This window comes from Polyodon spathula, chromosome 25 (assembly GCF_017654505.1).
Source record: "Polyodon spathula isolate WHYD16114869_AA chromosome 25, ASM1765450v1, whole genome shotgun sequence".
In the NCBI taxonomy this organism is placed as follows: Eukaryota; Metazoa; Chordata; class Actinopteri; order Acipenseriformes; family Polyodontidae; genus Polyodon; species Polyodon spathula.
In genome coordinates, this window is record NC_054558.1 from 20,954,867 (window position 1) to 20,971,557 (window position 16,691).

The 16,691-nt window shown below is 42.7% G+C and overlaps 2 protein-coding genes across 2 annotated transcripts; one reads left to right on the top strand and one right to left on the bottom strand.

Moving 5' to 3' along the window:
* Window positions 1-570: 570 nt before the first annotated feature.
* Window positions 571-5,677, bottom strand: LOC121300263 (merlin-like). The gene is made up of 4 exons (XM_041228760.1): window positions 5,660-5,677; window positions 5,446-5,571; window positions 4,905-5,027; window positions 571-660 (listed from the first exon to the last, which is right to left on the bottom strand). The coding sequence occupies exons 1-4, from the start codon at window positions 5,675-5,677 to the stop codon at window positions 571-573; spliced, it is 357 nt and encodes a 118-aa protein (XP_041084694.1).
* A 1,297-nt stretch (window positions 5,678-6,974) lies between these two features.
* LOC121300385 (F-box only protein 21-like) lies at window positions 6,975-14,696 on the top strand. The gene is made up of 12 exons (XM_041228963.1): window positions 6,975-7,442; window positions 8,942-9,077; window positions 9,762-9,871; window positions 10,522-10,643; window positions 10,850-10,993; window positions 11,313-11,449; window positions 11,689-11,825; window positions 12,074-12,253; window positions 12,613-12,745; window positions 12,837-13,027; window positions 13,507-13,664; window positions 14,008-14,696. Exons 1-12 carry the CDS (start codon window positions 7,195-7,197, stop codon window positions 14,238-14,240), a joined length of 1,929 nt encoding a protein of 642 aa, XP_041084897.1. The 5' UTR covers window positions 6,975-7,194; the 3' UTR covers window positions 14,241-14,696.
* Window positions 14,697-16,691: the final 1,995 nt, after the last annotated feature.

Below are 16,691 nucleotides of genomic sequence, written 5' to 3' on the forward strand. Positions count from 1 at the left end.
CTATATGCATCAGGTCAGGTAAAAATCTCTATTATTTATGCACCATTAGGCTATGATTGGCCAGACAAGAGTTTGAGGCAACATTTATCTTTGGAACAACTTAACACAAATTGAGGTTACTGCCTGGAATCTTGTGTTCCGAGAATCAGTTTTATGCCACAAATGAAAAATGACCAAATAACTTTGTTACAGTTCGGTTTCCTTAATGTATTGTGTTATTTTAGAAAAGACTATTTTTAATTACTCTGCAGTGTGCTTTCACATTGTCCAAGTACAGTGTCAGTAGTAGATTTAGATTGAAATGGTAAACTGGCAAAAATCAAGGAATTTGACAACTACAAATACAGCTATAGATCCAGCAATCCAATCTGAATATTTCCAAAACCATCACATCGAAGTCAGACACAGATCTGCCTAATTGCAATTAGGCTTAGAAACTTTGAGACAGAGTAGACTTTATACACTATCAAAAGATAACTGTTGAAAACTGTTTACACTGTAGCTAAAGTCCACTATTACAGAAAGAGCATTTGAGCCGTCATCAGAAGCAGGGTTTGAATGCATGCTTGTTCATACCTTTGCCTGCACAGCGTAGGAAGCCAGGAGGACTGAAGCTTCAGGTGGGCAGTAGATTTCTTCATCCAAAATCTCTTTCTTTACCTGAAAAGGGGTTAAGAATGTTTGGCTTGTTTGGCAACGTTAGTATCCGGTGACAGAAGATGAAGTGCAATTAAAGAGTCATGTTAGTGAGGTGGCTGAAAGATTATTGGGGGCACAGTGTCAAAAAACTTTGCACACTGGGATTGAGAATTTTAAATTTCCTTTTGATTTAAAAAAAAAAAAAAAAAAAAAAGGATTTCTCATGCAGAGACACCTACAGCTAAAACTAAACTTAAAAAAATGTTCTTTAATGCTTTGAAGTCTGATCCACCATGCTTACCAAATCATGAAAACCTTAAAAGTAGAAAGCCTTTAAGTTTACATAATGACTGACCTAAATACCATATTCTTGCTTCAGGATAAGCAGCTGTCAGAGGAGAATGCCAAGTGGCACTAAAGTCTTTCAATGTTGAGTTTTAAGTCCAGTTACATGCAGCACATTCCTGAAACTACAGTAGAAGACAAACAGCGGGAGATGTTTGTATTTCAAGTGAAGCTTGGATTTCATTGAAGTGATTTTCCAAACTTTCTTTCTCTCATTAAAAAAACATCTCTTATTCTTAGTGGAATCAATGCTCCCCCATCGGGCACTACTGACTTTCGTCAGAGCTACTGAGCAGCACCCTGACTGTCAACTTCAAAAAGGCTGCTTTGTTCATATTGTTCTTTAGAACTGGTATTAGAAATACATGCTAGTGTTTCAAAGGCAAGGTAGTTTTAATAAGACTTAAAAATTAATAAATCAAAAGAGTATAAAAAGTAAATCAGGCCTTGTAACCAGGAACAAGATGTTAAATCTCAGGTTTACCCCGTGCAAAGAAATAAACAATATAATAAAAGAAACGCCATCAAACAATCATTTCAGCATTTTGCCAAAGGCAGAAAACACAGCCAGTGTTCAGCAGCAGAGATCTCCTATTTAATGTTTGATTTTTGGTTTTTATTACAACAGAGTTTAGGGTTAAAAACATGAGACTGTGAAAGACAGCACAAAGGCAGGGGGGGGGTAAGGAGGGCTGGGGCGAGGGTGAGATCAGTACACTCCTTTTAGCATACCAAAGCTTTCATCAAATAATCCTTTCAACAGCCTATCGATTTAGGGTACAGTCTTCAATGAGAATTTTTTTTTTTTTTTTTTTCATTTTCGATCAATTTCTTCACCTTAGTTAGTCAGTGCCCCAAAACTAAGGGATGACTTTCAGGCTGTTTATTAGTTCCAGTACCACGCTCTGCGACACTGATTTTGTATAGCAAGTTCAACAAAGAATCTCACTGTAAAAACGAATCGAAACCATTCAGAAATCATGCACAGCTAAGCTTTTTATTATTATTATTCTAAGTGCAGGCTTGGGAATTGATTTAAATTGAAAGAGAATAACAATACAATGCATTATTTCTTATGGGAAACCAACTTGTTTTAATGAAATCTGAGAGCCACAGTCTAACGATTTCTCCATGCATACAATTACTGTACACATTTGAAGTTCATTAACCATGATGTGTCTTAAATCTGTACATGCTTGACTGTTTGCCGTTTTACTTTTCTTAATTTAAAAAAAGCGTTTTGCATCAAAGGTGATCGCGCAAACTGACTAAAGATTACATTCGGATATTCTCTAGAACAACAAAGGCACATCTTGATCACATTGCCAGTATCGTCACAGAGATTTTACTCTGTAATGAGTTTCTGTATTTTGATTGCACAAATTCACTGCTTTTGGATTAAAAAGCCGCCAGGAAGATCTCAGCTTGTGAAATGTATCTGTTCTTGCTAAACTATTAAGAGGAAATCAACTTCCTATTTTATGAACTGACTGCACTTAATGAAATTTCAGATGTACCAATCACTACACATTACAAATACAAAGAACAAAAGAGAATTGGATTTATTTACTGGAGAAGGGCTGGGGTGGACAAATCCCTCCCATAGACATTGGGGAATCCAGAAACCATTGAGTTCAAGTTGTAATATCCAAGTATTATATCCACACCAGTCTATATATTTTCTTTTATTCCTAAACAAAATGGTATAAAAGTATCTTGGTAAATCACTTTTTTATCCCACCTTTGTGAAATTAGGCAAAAGACGTTTGAAAACTGATGATGTCCTTACAAAACCCATCTGGGTTTTACCGCAGTCTTTAATTAACTACATTACTTTTCATAGGAGATCACTCCTGGAGTAAATGTTTTGAAAATATGACCCATTACATCTAATTCTCGGCAATTTCACCAAAAGCTGAATCCTCTACTCGCACTGACCTTCACTACCTAAATTGAAAAAAATTAAAAGACAGACAAGGAGACTGGTAATGGCAACAGTTGTATTAATTGAGTGTCCCTTACAGCCTAATTAATTGATCCTTCCAGTTTAATAAACCTCAGCATGACTTTCTAATAAGATCTGACCCCTTCAAGCACAACGTAGCTGGTGATCGGCCCAGCAATTCCCTGGAGTGCTGGTGTGTGTGCGAGAGTGTGAATTCTTGCAATGTATTATATATACAGCTTTTGCTTCACTGCACTCCATCGGAGAGGCAGAGTGGAAGAGATTATTGATCAACCTCATCCAGGGAACAAACCTGAATTAAAAAGCTAAATAGAAAGAAAGAGAAAGAAAGAAAGAAAGAAAGAAAGAAAGATCAACAGAGGTTTAATAATTCAGTGGGCCGAAACAGATATATACTACTGGTGCCCATCACATACATTCCACTTACTGTATCCGCTTCACTAACTTGTACTCAAGGTGTAATGAAGACAATCGTTTTTGTGTGAGTTAAGTAAATGTAAGGTCCCTCTTGCAATTTGAAGGAAGGCACATTTTCTAAGAGGGATAAAATCAATTTAAAGGTAACTTGCAAAAACAACTGAGCTGCAGTACAGAGCAGTTGATTACTTCTGAATACTTTCTTGTCACTTTCATTCTGGCAATTCTATTTTTTTTTCCTCTGTGAAAAATTGCCTTTGCACTTGCTTGAAAAAACAGAGTCAGCAATGTCTATAGATTATACATACAACACAAATACACTCAGGATATTCATTCTCTGTTTAGAATAGTATTTTTGGGCGCATTTACATCATTTACAGAGAATTTCCTTAAATACCAAAAACAGGGCAACGAAACTTACAGGAAGTTTCCGATCAAAGTTTTATTTACCACTATACACTGCAATGTGTCAACATTTCTCTTAGCAAGCCTGACCTCTGCTGGAGAAACATCTATACTACCCAAACAATCTTCCAGAGGTTTTCTGATGTTTTAACAGTGTACTACAGAGATGCTGAGGGTGCTACAGAAGTGTACCAAGGAGTCACACACAATGCATTTTGGTCTACTCCTCATCATCAACACAGCCCCCCTGATTTTGTTAAAAGCTTTGACAGTTTCCATCCTGCTACATCAGAACAGCAAGGCTCTCTCAGCACCAGTCTTGGACCCCTTCATTAAACTAACATTAGTAATTCCAGGACTTCTGGTAATCAGGGTCTGTGAAACCAGTCCTAAAGGTTCAAGTTTGGGAAGTTATTTCTTGATGATATCAGGATTCCTAGGTTTCCAGTCAGCATTGAACCAAGGAAAACGCCACTCTCTGTAATAAATTCTGCACCTTTAAATCACTTTTGTTTTATAAAGTGACACAATTGCATTCTGCTATTGTAGCCGTCATCACAGCACTGTATTCAATGGACTGGGAATCCTGATAGCAAGCGCACATATGGAAATGGCAGCTCTTCCACCGATAGTTTCCTTAGTTGGCTCAACACACAAACCTTGCTTTTAGTACAAATTAAGGGCAGGGCAAGCGGGAATAGGATACAAAGTGATACAGCCACGGCTCTGGAAATAATCTTGTTTGATCTGTCATCCGCCTGCTGGTTTCCTTTTGTGCTCGGGGGGCATCTGAAACCTCTGAGCATTGTGGTGTAAAAACACCAAGTGGATAGGATCTGTCACACGGCTTCAGCTTTGCTAACCGTCTCCAACAAGCTCGATGGGAGCGTGACCAGGGACAGGGGAAGGAAAAGCCAACTCATTTTTATATAGAAATAGGAAGACACCCCAGACCCTTTATAATACAACCTAAAATTGGGGGCCTGCTACAATGAGCTAAAAATCACTGTTTCGACTAGTGCCTTCCTCAGGGTGCACCTCATACACCAAGTCAGGGCTCCAAGCACAAGATACAGGATGGACATTTCCTCTGGGTGTGTCCTGCAAGTCACAGCATTCCCACACCACATACCTGCAGGAAGAAGAGGTGCTGTGTGATTTCCTGTACAAGCTCCACCTCTGCGCTTTCCGGGTAGAATTTGGCCAGGAAATTGAAGGTGATCGGCTCTTCTTTACATACATCATGATCCAAGACCTTCAGAAAACGAAGAAACAAACACATTCATCAAATGAAGCACAAATAGTCGTTGACTTAAACCCGAGGCGAACTCCACAGTTCACAGCAGAAACGGAACATGGATCTCATCCACACGTTTGTGTAATTGATGGTGGTCTGCCATTAAAACAAGCATGGAATTTAATGGCAGCAATCAAATGTGAGTTTTATGGAGAAATAAAAATTGAAAGGAAAGAGATTATACAAATTTTTTTGACAGATTAATAAATAAAACCTAAGCACCAATACTGGTCCACTTTGCTAGACAAATTGCTCCATCTGCTTACACACACCTCTTCCAAAATCTGGGCCTTTCCCTTGCTCCCCCAGCTAAGGTCTTCCATCCCATCAGCTTCCATCTCTTTATCCACATGACTGGAATCTGAGCTGGACTTACCTTCTTGTCCATTTTGAGCCAGGCGACAGTGTCCTTTATACTGTACTGAAGTCCAAAGAACCAGGACTCCCTGAGCCCCACGGTCCTACATACCAGGTCAAACAAGTCCTTCCCTTTCCATTTCACCTATAAAGACAAACACGAGGGAAAAGGTCAGCAATGTGCTCAATGAAGTTGGATGCTTACTGTATAGAAACACCACAACTTTGGTTACCAAGTTCTTAATGTGCATTGGTCCACATAAAAAAACACCATCAATACTTATATTATATATATATTAAAAGCTGGAATTTATATTAAAAGTTAGAAATTCCGCCTCTAAAGCACATCAAATGGTTGGTCGTGAAGCTACGTTTTATTTAGGGGAAAGAGATAAAAATACCAAGGCACCGAGACAAATCGAGAGTTCCAGTCTCTATGGCAACAGAAAGAAGTTTCACAGCGAGGGCCGGTCCGGGTGCTGCTGATGCTGAACTGCAGAGTGCGTTTTTGAGTTCCATTTAGCCGATTTTCTTGTAAATCCTCCTTTATACAAGAGATAATTCGGCACTTTGTCATTTTATTAAAATATATATTTGTTAAAGTCTGCATTTACGTCGTAGTTTGTGTTTGTTAATGTATTTTCTCACCAAAGTCAATATACAGCAGTCGCCTGGGGCGGTATACAGAATAACTGTTATTAAGTCTCGTTTAAAATCGCCTTTGCTGTCATTCTCTTAGTTAACAGAACACAATCCCGTCTCGCTGCATGTTTTGTACTTGTTAAACATCGTTGTAAATATAAAAAGTGATGATGTGTTGTTTTCACAGCGGTTTGTTGTGTTAATGATTCACGCCACAGCTGTACAGCTACGCATCATCTCCCTTCGACTCCTGGCTGCAGCGAAAAATCAAAAATTACAAAAATTTAAAAGAAAACGTATCGCAGGCAGCAGTTTCAATTCTCCACTGTGAAATATAGGCGAAGTCCGTTAAACAGGTGTGAAGCAACGTCACGTTTGGTAACCAGGAGGCACAGCAGCTGTTTTAAATCCACGTTACTGTCTGTCTAATTCCTGTCTGTCTAATTCATTCCAGTTCACTCCAACATGCTGTTTATTGGGGTTTTTCTTTACCCCCAGCAATTTATCTTGTTTTCGTATTTCATTCCATCGCAGTTCTGAAACAAAACAAGTACATTCTATTCATTTTCTATAACCCATAAAAAACTTAAATAAATAAATAAATAAATAAATAAATAAAAACGAATTAATAGAACGACTCCCCAGTGCAAAAATTAAAACCAAACAGCGACAACCTTGTGCAAACTGAGACTAAGCGGAGAAGACCATAAACCCGCCCATTTAACTTCGATTGGACCACTTTGAAGGGTCTGTCACAAGAAAGCCCAGCCATTGGTGGACCAAAATGATTAATTATTCAGTAGTTAAACACTGAAATATCATTGTTAGAGAAAACATCAATCATTTCCAAACGGTACCGCCCATTCTACGCCAACCAGCCACAGAAACCCGGCTCCTAACTGTGTTTAGACGCATACGGACGCAGGATATACATTAAAAGGCTGGTGAAATTAGAGTTTGTTTTTTTCTAGCAGACTTTTTTGAATAACAGTAGATAATTGCATATTTTTTTTTTTTTTTTAACATGCACACATGTGAAAAATCCTACGCATTTATAGATGGTCCCTTGGTAGAAGCCGCGCTGCAGCGCTTGAGATAACAGCGTTCAGTGGAGTGGGTCTGCTGCATGATGTCATCGACCTCAGGGAAGATGGCTGCGGTGTGTGGTGGAGATGGGTGCTTGGGATTAATTGGGCAGATTTCTGATGCACAAGGAAAAAAACTGACCGATCTGCCGGCAGAGTTACTCGAGTTCATCCTGTGCTTCCCTGTTCTCAGTTACTTTGACATAGCCAGCGTCTCTTGCAGCTGTAAGCGTCTACATGACGTCTGTCACGGCAGGGGAAAGGTCTGGGAACACCAGTATAAACTCAGGTACTGGTTTGCAAAACATAAATCAACGCCTTGATTCATCCTGTTAGTGTGTAATAAAACGAGGTCGATTATGAGCATGTACTGCCGAAGTTAGACCGATTTTAACGTGTATAATAACATGTCGTTACAGTAAGGCTTGATAACAACAATGCAGCTGTCAAACTGTGATCGCTTAGCAAACAAGCACGCGAGGGCTGTTGTTAGCATTTCTGCTGATGCATCGAAAATATATCATGTTGGTCATTTCGCATTTTTAGTAAAGTTCAGACCCTTTTTTCAGAATGATTATTTATTATTGCACAAATCAACGGACAGACTACACCTGTGTGTTATTTATGACCTTGAGCGTTTTTGCCAATGTTCGTCTAATATCTGTCATCATATTGTTAAATAGCGTACTTAAGGGAGCCCTGAAATCTGATCTCAATGCTATAACAATACTGCTGTCAGTGCAGTAGCTTGTTCGATGTATTAGATTATATAAAAAGAAAACCACTGCTCGATTACAAAGCCATGCAGCCTGGTATTACTCTATCGTCTGGTGCTAGTAATGCAAATATTAACTCCATGTTACAGTTGTCGCTGTGTTCACATTTCCGTATACTGCTGGGGGGCTGTAAATCACTGAGCGATTTATTACTCGCTGCAGGGATGCAGCAAGCAGCTGCAGATTGGAAGTAGGATACGCCCAGATGGATTGCTGTGTTGGTGTTAACAGCTGCATAGAAGTTTTGAGTTTTTACTTATTTGCTGTATTTACATTTAGACACACTTGAGCCTGTAGGGGAGCTATGCCTCTTCTTGACGTCACAGGCTGCTTGCTGGTGCCTAATCACTTTGTGTTGTGATTCAGACTCCCTCTATGGTCTGCAGTAGTTCATTTGTAACGTTGTGAAATATTTGCAACCAAAAACACAATTGAACATCCAAAGGGTTAGCCACAGTGTATAGGTAACAAACTCGGGTGTGTCTTATTAAACTCATAGTAAAACCAGGAATGGATCGAACTGCTATGCAACGGGAGTCTTATTGCCATCCCTGCAGCCTTAAGGGTACCAGGAACTGCTTGGTTTGATTCCATCAAATCAGTCACGCCAGGTTGGTGAGAGGAAGTGGGTTCCTTCTAAACAATTTTAGGCTAGATCTTCAGAATCATGACTTTTAAGTGGTAAGTTAGCCACTTTTGCAAATTGTGTGACTTAAATACTTAAGTAAAAAAAAAAAAAAAAAAAAAAAATTCAATATTCCCTGATATACCTGGACACCAAAACAGTTGATTGCCATCAAAATCTGAAACATACAAAACACTCAATAGAGTGGCCACTAGAGAGGCATACCGGTGGTCTTTAATACAGCATTGGCGAATGGGATTCGAAATCTCCCAGAACTAATTGAAATAGTGCAGATTTTCCATAAACGTTATTTTAGTGCTGGCTATACTCTCTGACTGCCCACATGAATCCCACAGAACCTGCTTGACCCCTGACCTGTCTTGTTAGATGGCCCAGGTTGCTGAAATACTACCGGCAGCTGGAGTGCTGTGATTGGCTGAAGGAGTTCCGAACACGCCAATCCGTGGGATTGCAGATCCGAAAAACCATCGAGTCATTTTCCAAGCGCTTCTTTGTGGAAGTTGTAAGTTTTCTGTCAGATTTCTTTCCTTTTTTATGTGTGGAGGCTGTGGTTCCTTTAATGAAGGTAATACAGTAACACCGCTAAGCAGAGTCATTACAGTAAGCAAGGGAAAAAACAGAAAAGGCAGGTCTTGTTGTTAAGGGAACACCTGCTTATTACCAACAGAGATTTAGGCATTATAGTATTTCTATAGATTAATTGGCGATCAACGTCATTCAGGGCTTGGATTGCGCACAGCTGTGCACCCAGTCCTGGGATTCAGAACTACCTCAAAGGTATGTTTTTTAAATGATCAAGAGGCAGGAGCTTAATGCTGAATGCTTTGTTCCTCACTTACAGCTGCATGAACAGCTCCTATTAGTAAATCCACAGACACTCATACTGCGATGACAATTGCGATCAGGTCACATATTTACCAGGGGCTTGGTTGTTCAAACTCCAGGCACCTTGTCATTTCGGTAACCCAACTAAACAAGGAAAGTTCTTAAACCCAGGATGGGCTGCAGGGCTAGTGTGAGTTTTAAGTCCTGATAATTGAAACATCTCATTGAGGATCAGGAATGGACGTGTGAGGGTGGTTAAGACAATGTCTTGATGTCTAGTGTGGGTGAAATGGGGCATTGGGTCTGGGTAGAGACGCGCAGAGCTCGCCCTGCAGAACTAATCCAGTGATCTGTGATGCAGCCTTGCGTTGGCCAGGTTCTGGGGGACAGCTTCAAGGAGCTTGAGTCCCTGGGAGCCCCTGAGCACTTCTGTGAGGACGAGCTGATCTCCATCCTGAACTCCGACAAGAGGTGAGCGCTCAGTCCTTCCTTCAGCACCCTCACACCCCACTGCTGTAACCTCCATGCTGGAAATGGAAGCATGCTTTTCTACAGCTTGCTGTGAAGAATAGCGCCACATTTCATCCAGAACTAAAACAATACTCAGTACTGCTAAAAGAAACTTCATAATAAATTCAATGACATATTTTTAGACTGATGGTCTTTTTCATTGTCTCCTCATTATATTCATAAGTAATAAGTGATGGTTTTTAGTTTTGTAGTAGTCATAGGACCCAATTTTGATTATTGCAAATGATAGCATATCTAAATATTGCCTTCCAAGAGACAAATAGGGGCACAATCGAATGATCCAAATGCCAGTTCAATTGAGGGCTCACAAAGAAAGACCAGTGATGGACAACCCTAATAGTGATTTAAAAGCAGGAATGTGAGGAAAAGAGCTGGCTTTGATCATGTCTCTCTCTCTCGCTCCCTCTCTCTCTCTCACTCACTCTCTCCCTGTCTCTCTGTCTCTCCCTCTCTCCCTGTCTCTCCCCTTCTCTCTCTCTCGCTCCCTCTCTCCCTCTTTCTCTCTCTCCCTGTCTCTCCCTTTCTCTCTCTCTCGCTCCCTCTCTCCCTCTCTCTCTCTCCCTGTCTCCCTTTCTCTCTCTCTCCTTCAGGAAGGGTTTGACGCTCAAGTACTATGCAAAGAAAATTCTTTACTTCCTCCGACAACAAAACGTCCTGAAGAGCCTGAAGGGTTTCCTCGGGAGATCCCCAGACCAGCAGTGCCCCCTGGAGGGTAGGTCTGGTCTGGGCAGCTCAGAGTGGGAGGAGAGGGAGAAGACTTTAGCCCTAAGGGGTGTCTTGGTTTGAGTCTGTCATCCTGTGGCATTTTCCTGTGTGATTTAAAACCCAAACACACAGCAGGTTTTGGCCACCCAGTATGGTAAATGGTGCAGGTTTTGGACACCCAGTATGGTAAATGGTGCTTTTGTCTTCCTCCAGGGGCTGTCCTGATAGACCAGTACTGTAACCCGCTGGCAGAAATCTCCCTAGAGAGCATCTCAGCCCAGCTGGAGGAGATTACTGCCAAGATCAAGAAGACCCTGCAGGTGAAAAACCCAACACATCCCAGCTTGAGAGAGGCAGGTGAGGATCTGTCAACCCTGATCCATAGTTACATTTTGAAGAGCCTTTATAAAAGTTTACTATAGCATAGTGAAAGCATAGTAAAGCATTATAAACCTCAGAGAGATATGGTAAATACATAGTGTAAATCACGGAGAAACTGAAAAAATACCATGCAAGTGTATAGTATATTGCAATAGGAATGGAAATATGACTCATATTGCATAGCAGTTTCACCCATTCCAGGTTTTACTACGCGCTTGATTAGCCTTGATTTTCCATCCCGTTGTAAGTAGCTAGTTCCCCAGTGTCTGAGTCTGTCCCGCTGCTCTGTGTTCAGATGAGGATGTCCTGATGGAGGACCTGGTCCTGCAGAGGCAGATTGTGTGTGCTCTGAACAGTGTCCTGTATGAGCAGCTGCAGTACAAAGGAAACGAGAGCGACTACTACAACCCTCTCAACTCCTACCTGCACCAGGTGAGTGCGGCCGCTTGGCTGCTCCATTGTAATGGAGGCTGAACACTTGGTGTAACACATATTTTTTAAGTTATAGAGCCAAAAGCTTCCTAACTCATAAGGCGTGATTTCCAGAGTCTGTACTGTTGCTGTAACCTAACGTGGAATGGACCTCATTCATTCTGTACCTCCCCACCTATGTCTCAAATTCCAATGGAACATGCTGTCCGGTGCCTGACAGAGGTCTTCCTCTCTCCCAGGTGCTGACCCGGCGCACAGGTATTCCCATCAGCCTGTCTGTACTCTACCTGACGCTGGCAAAGAAGCTGGGGGTGAAACTGGAGCCAGTGAACTTCCCCAACCACTTCCTGCTGCGCTGGTGCCAACGAAGCGAGCGGTAAGGGAAACCGCGCACAGAGCCGTCTTTACAGCGTGCATGGCAGTCTGCTTTCCAAAGTGGACAAGTACATGCAGAAACGATATCTCACAGAACAGCTGCCGTTTCAGTAATCCTCAATGGGTGTAAATCTGGGGTTTCTGCTAGAGAGACGATTATTCTAGCCAGTGAAGTCATTTTCAAATGCATTATTATTATTATTATAATAATTATTATTATTATTATTACTATTTAATTTTTTTCTCCAGGAGTTCGGATATCTATGATTACGTTTACATTGACGCCTTCGGGAAAGGCAAGCAGCTGACGGCGAAGGAATGCGAGTACCTGATTGGCCACCAGGTGACGTCAGACTATTACAGCGCGGTCAGCACCGAGGAGATGCTGCTGAGGATGGTGGGAAACCTCCTCAATATCGGCAAGCGAGGGTGAGTGAGGGTCACAGAAAAGATTCAGGGAACAAGGCTAGGTGGCATCGTCACTGAATACCCTGGAGGTCTGGGCTCCAATCTGGTTTAGGTTTTACCATCTCAATCTAGAACACAGTGTACAGTGAACGATAGCACCGCCCCACCACAAGAGAGACATACTGTCGGACTGAAGGCAGTCTCTGGTCCATGCAGTTACAGCACTTATCCATTCCTACACACTCCAGTACACTGCAAGTAACTGAGTCCCCTAACATCAGTTTGCTGTTTATCCATCTGTCCTGAAGATTATGAAACATAGACATGGTGGTTCCCTCCTGAACCCCTGGCCACCTCCCCTGTGCTGTGCTCTCCCGCAGAGAAGGCAGTGAGAAGTCCTACCAGCTGCTGAGGGACTCGCTGGATCTCTACCTCACCATCAACCCTGATAACGTCCAGTACCTGCTGCTGCAGGCCAGGCTGTACTTCCACCTGGGGATCTGGCCTGAGAAGGTAAGACCTGCTCCAGGTATGTATCGGTGAGGTGGAGCTGGCTTCCTGGGTGAGGGCAGGCGACCGATGTTTTGTTGCTCCTCTCCCCCAGGTCCTGGACATTCTCCAGCACATCCAGGCCCTGGACCCATCTCAGCACGGCGCTGTGGGCTACCTGGTGCAGCACACCCTGGAGCACATCCAGCACAAGAACCACCCGGCCGAGCCTGTTGTCAAGAGGAGAAGTGACCAGGAGAACCGGGAGGTGCAGTACTCCACGGGGCTCATCATGAGACACAAACGGTGCGCCTCGGTGTTTGTGTGTGTGTGCGGTGATCAACTACAAACTTGGTCATCAAGGTCCTACAAATACCTCCACATGCTCCATTGAGAGGGATGTGAGCCATACTGAAATGTTGGGCAACTGGCTCTTTTGAGAAAAAAAATCTAACCTGTGTAATTTATCAGAGGGGCCTGTCTTACAGTAAATGTGTTATATTGCACGCACACTGGAACCACAGTGAGTAACCATTTTTTAAGCTTGGTCAGTGTGGGTATCTTTTTTATAAAATAGAGTAATACAATGAGCAAAACAAGTAGTTTTATATACATTTACTCCTAAGCAGTCACATAACTGAGCAAAACCTCAATCCAGTTTACAATGCGAAGTGTAAATTCGATGTTGTCCTCGCCTGGTTAGGTATCTGTAGTCCTGTGTGCTGTTTACCTGCCCTGCGTACCTGCCGCAGGTATCCTGAGTCTCCCACTGGTCTCCTCCCCAGGTCTGGTTATAACTGTGTGGTGTACGGCTGGGATGCCAGGTGCACCATGGGTCTGGAGTGGATTACCACCATGAGGGTTCACCAGCTGCCAAACGGGCCCGACCAGCCCTTCTACAGTGTGCTGGTCCAGGATGGCACCTCCCGATACGCTGCACAAGGTGGGAGTGGGTTCAGGTTCCTCTGTGCCCCTCTTTGTAACATACAGGATAGGAGGCCCTGATGGTGATGTGATACAGCCATCTGAAATCTCTTTGTATCTTTGTATCAAACTGGCTGTACTATTTATATAGATATATATATGCTATCTGAAGACACCAGCCAAAACGTTGTAGCTAATTTATTAAAAGTGAGTTTTCAGTTTATGATTACTTTCCTTCTTCATTTTGTATGTATGTTACATAGTGCTCTTCTGTTTGAGTACTCCTTCAACAGTAAAGCCTAATGCCTTCCCTTCTCTTCTGTTACTCTTGGATGTTCACTCTTTCATTTCTTCTCTCCTAGACAACCTAGAGCTTCACCCCTCGCCGCTGGAAATCTCCCATCCCGAGGTGGGACGCTACTTTTCAGAATTCAGAGACTCCCACTACATGGCTAACGAGCAACTGCAGACCTGCTACCCCGAGGACTTGGCTTGCACGGCTAGGATAACGCAGGAACTCTACAGCACCCTGTCCAATGGCTCTGATCAGGAGGGACCAGCAGAGCCACAGGAGCACCCTGTAGAGAAGAGTTAGAGCCACTAACTCAGGTTGCTTTGCTAGCCAAGACTGAGATGCAACATGCCAGCAACTCAGTGCCAAGAATCATTTTTATTGTAGTCACATGATCACCACCTCCCCCCCCTTACCCTGTTAATGGAATGAAATCGATAAAGTTACCTCAGCAAGACACTGTCCTTCTGTAGCTGCACTTCTGAAAAGACACTTTCTAAATGTTCTTTCTCCTTTGATGTTGGGGTGATTGGTTTCTCTTAATCTGCAATTAAAACCTGCAGTAAATACAAAAGGGACTCTTGAGTACTATTTGCATGTTTCTCAAAGAATGCAGAGGTCAGCTATTCAGCAGGTAATGTATTATTGCTGTTATGAACTAAAAAGCTTTATAAAAATAAGTTTGTTAATATTTTATAAGTAAAGACTGGCTGTTGATAACATAACCCCAGCACTGGCTGAATAAAAACAATTGTTTATTCGAAATTCTTATCGAAAACAATATTTCAAAGGTTGTTTATTGGTTATTATATGTTTACCATGAAATAAAGGTACCACTAGGTGCAAACAGAAAGCAACTAAAATAGATCAAATATTGCAAAACACATAAACTGTAGCAGATGCATACAATGGCGTAGTGGACTCATGTATTTTTTTACATTCATGCAAAATGCATACTCGAGATTTTAGGGCAGGGGAAAAAATCACTGTTTATAAGGAAATAGTAATAACCAGTTTAGACTGCCTGTCAGTCTGCCGCTAGTTGTTTACAGCAGACCATCATAAACAAGTACTGTAACTACAGTTTCATAGGTTAAAATATAATCTGCTAGGTGTTGAAATAAGCAAAACATGTTGGGGTGGAAGCAGAGGGAAGAACGCTACACAACAGACTGAATACCCGTAATTACCATTCTGTTGCAATCATGCGGTTGTGAATCAGGCAAGTAGATCCTGTGCTTTATTAATCCAGGTTGGCAAACCGCCTCTGTTGTACTGTGGTTGACACTTTGCTTTGCAACAGCACTGTTGATACTGGAGTTACTAGCAGTTACTGCAACCCTAGTGAAGTAGTTCTGAAGTGTTTAGGGGTATCAACAAAAGCATGATTGGCCATGTACCCGTGGACACCAGCTGCACTGTGTCTTCCAATCTTAATCCCAGCCAGCCCTCTCACCATGCCAGACTCACAGCACTGTACTCTCCCTGGGTGTGCTTTGCAATCTACTCATTTCTGATGCAGTTAATAAGAAAACACATAAGCTTACACACTTGACCGAGTTTGGGTACATAATACACTAGCCAGCCTCTGTCTCCCGCACTCACAGCCAGTCAGCACTGTACAGTGTATTACATAATACACTAGCCAGCCTCTGTCTCCCGCACTCACAGCCAGTCAGCACTGTACAGTGTATTACATAATACACTAGCCAGCCTCTGTCTCCCGCACTCACAGCCAGTCAGCACTGTACAGTGTATTAGACAACACACTAGCCAGCCTCTGTCTCCCGCACTCACAGCCAGTCAGCACTGTACAGTGTATTACACAATACACTAGCCAGCCTCTGTCTCCCGCACTCACAGCCAGTCAGCACTGTACAGTGTATTACACAATACACTAGCCAGCCTCTGTCTCCCGCACTCACAGCCAGTCAGCACTGTACAGTGTATTACACAATACACTAGCCAGCCTCTGTCTCCCGCACTCACAGCCAGTCAGCACTGTACAGTGTATTACACAATACACTAGCCAGCCTCTGTCTCCCGCACTCACAGCCAGTCAGCACTGTACAGTGTATTACATAATACACTAGCCAGCCTCTGTCTCCCGCACTCACAGCCAGTCAGCACTGTACAGTGTATTAGACAACACACTAGCCAGCCTCTGTCTCCCGCACTCACAGCCAGTCAGCACTGTACAGTGTATTACATAATACACTAGCCAGCCTCTGTCTCCCGCACTCACAGCCAGTCAGCACTGTACAGTGTATTACATAATACACTAGCCAGCCTCTGTCTCCCGCACTCACAGCCAGTCAGCACTGTACAGTGTATTACATAATACACTAGCCAGCCTCTGTCTCCCGCACTCACAGCCAGTCAGCACTGTACAGTGTATTACACAACACACTAGCCAGCCTCTGTCTCCCGCACTCACAGCCAGTCAGCACTGTACAGTGTATTAGACAACACACTAGCCAGCCTCTGTCTCCCGCACTCACAGCCAGTCAGCACTGTACAGTGTATTACATAATACACTAGCCAGCCTCTGTCTCCCGCACTCACAGCCAGTCAGCACTGTACAGTGTATTACATAATACACTAGCCAGCCTCTGTCTCCCGCACTCACAGCCAGTCAGCACTGTACAGTGTATTAGACAACACACTAGCCAGCCTCTGTCTCCCGCACTCACAGCCAGTCAGCACTGTACAGTGTATTACATAATACACTAGCCAGCCTCTGTCTCCCGCACT

Bases quoted from the DNA above. Each gene is read 5' to 3' on its own strand.
- LOC121300263 (XM_041228760.1), bottom strand. The intron at 5,028-5,445 runs GTAAGTCCAGCT...CGTTTTCTGAAG, and splicing joins GGCTCAAAATGGACAAGAAG to GTCTTGGATCATGATGTATG. The intron at 661-4,904 runs GTATGTGGTGTG...ACCCCTTTTCAG, and splicing joins AGCACCTCTTCTTCCTGCAG to GTAAAGAAAGAGATTTTGGA.
- LOC121300385 (XM_041228963.1), top strand. From the start codon at position 7,195: ATGATGTCATCGACCTCAGGGAAGATGGCTGCGGTGTGTGGTGGAGAT. The intron at 10,644-10,849 runs GTAGGTCTGGTC...GTCTTCCTCCAG, and splicing joins CCAGCAGTGCCCCCTGGAGG to GGGCTGTCCTGATAGACCAG. The intron at 11,450-11,688 runs GTGAGTGCGGCC...CCTCTCTCCCAG, and splicing joins TCAACTCCTACCTGCACCAG to GTGCTGACCCGGCGCACAGG.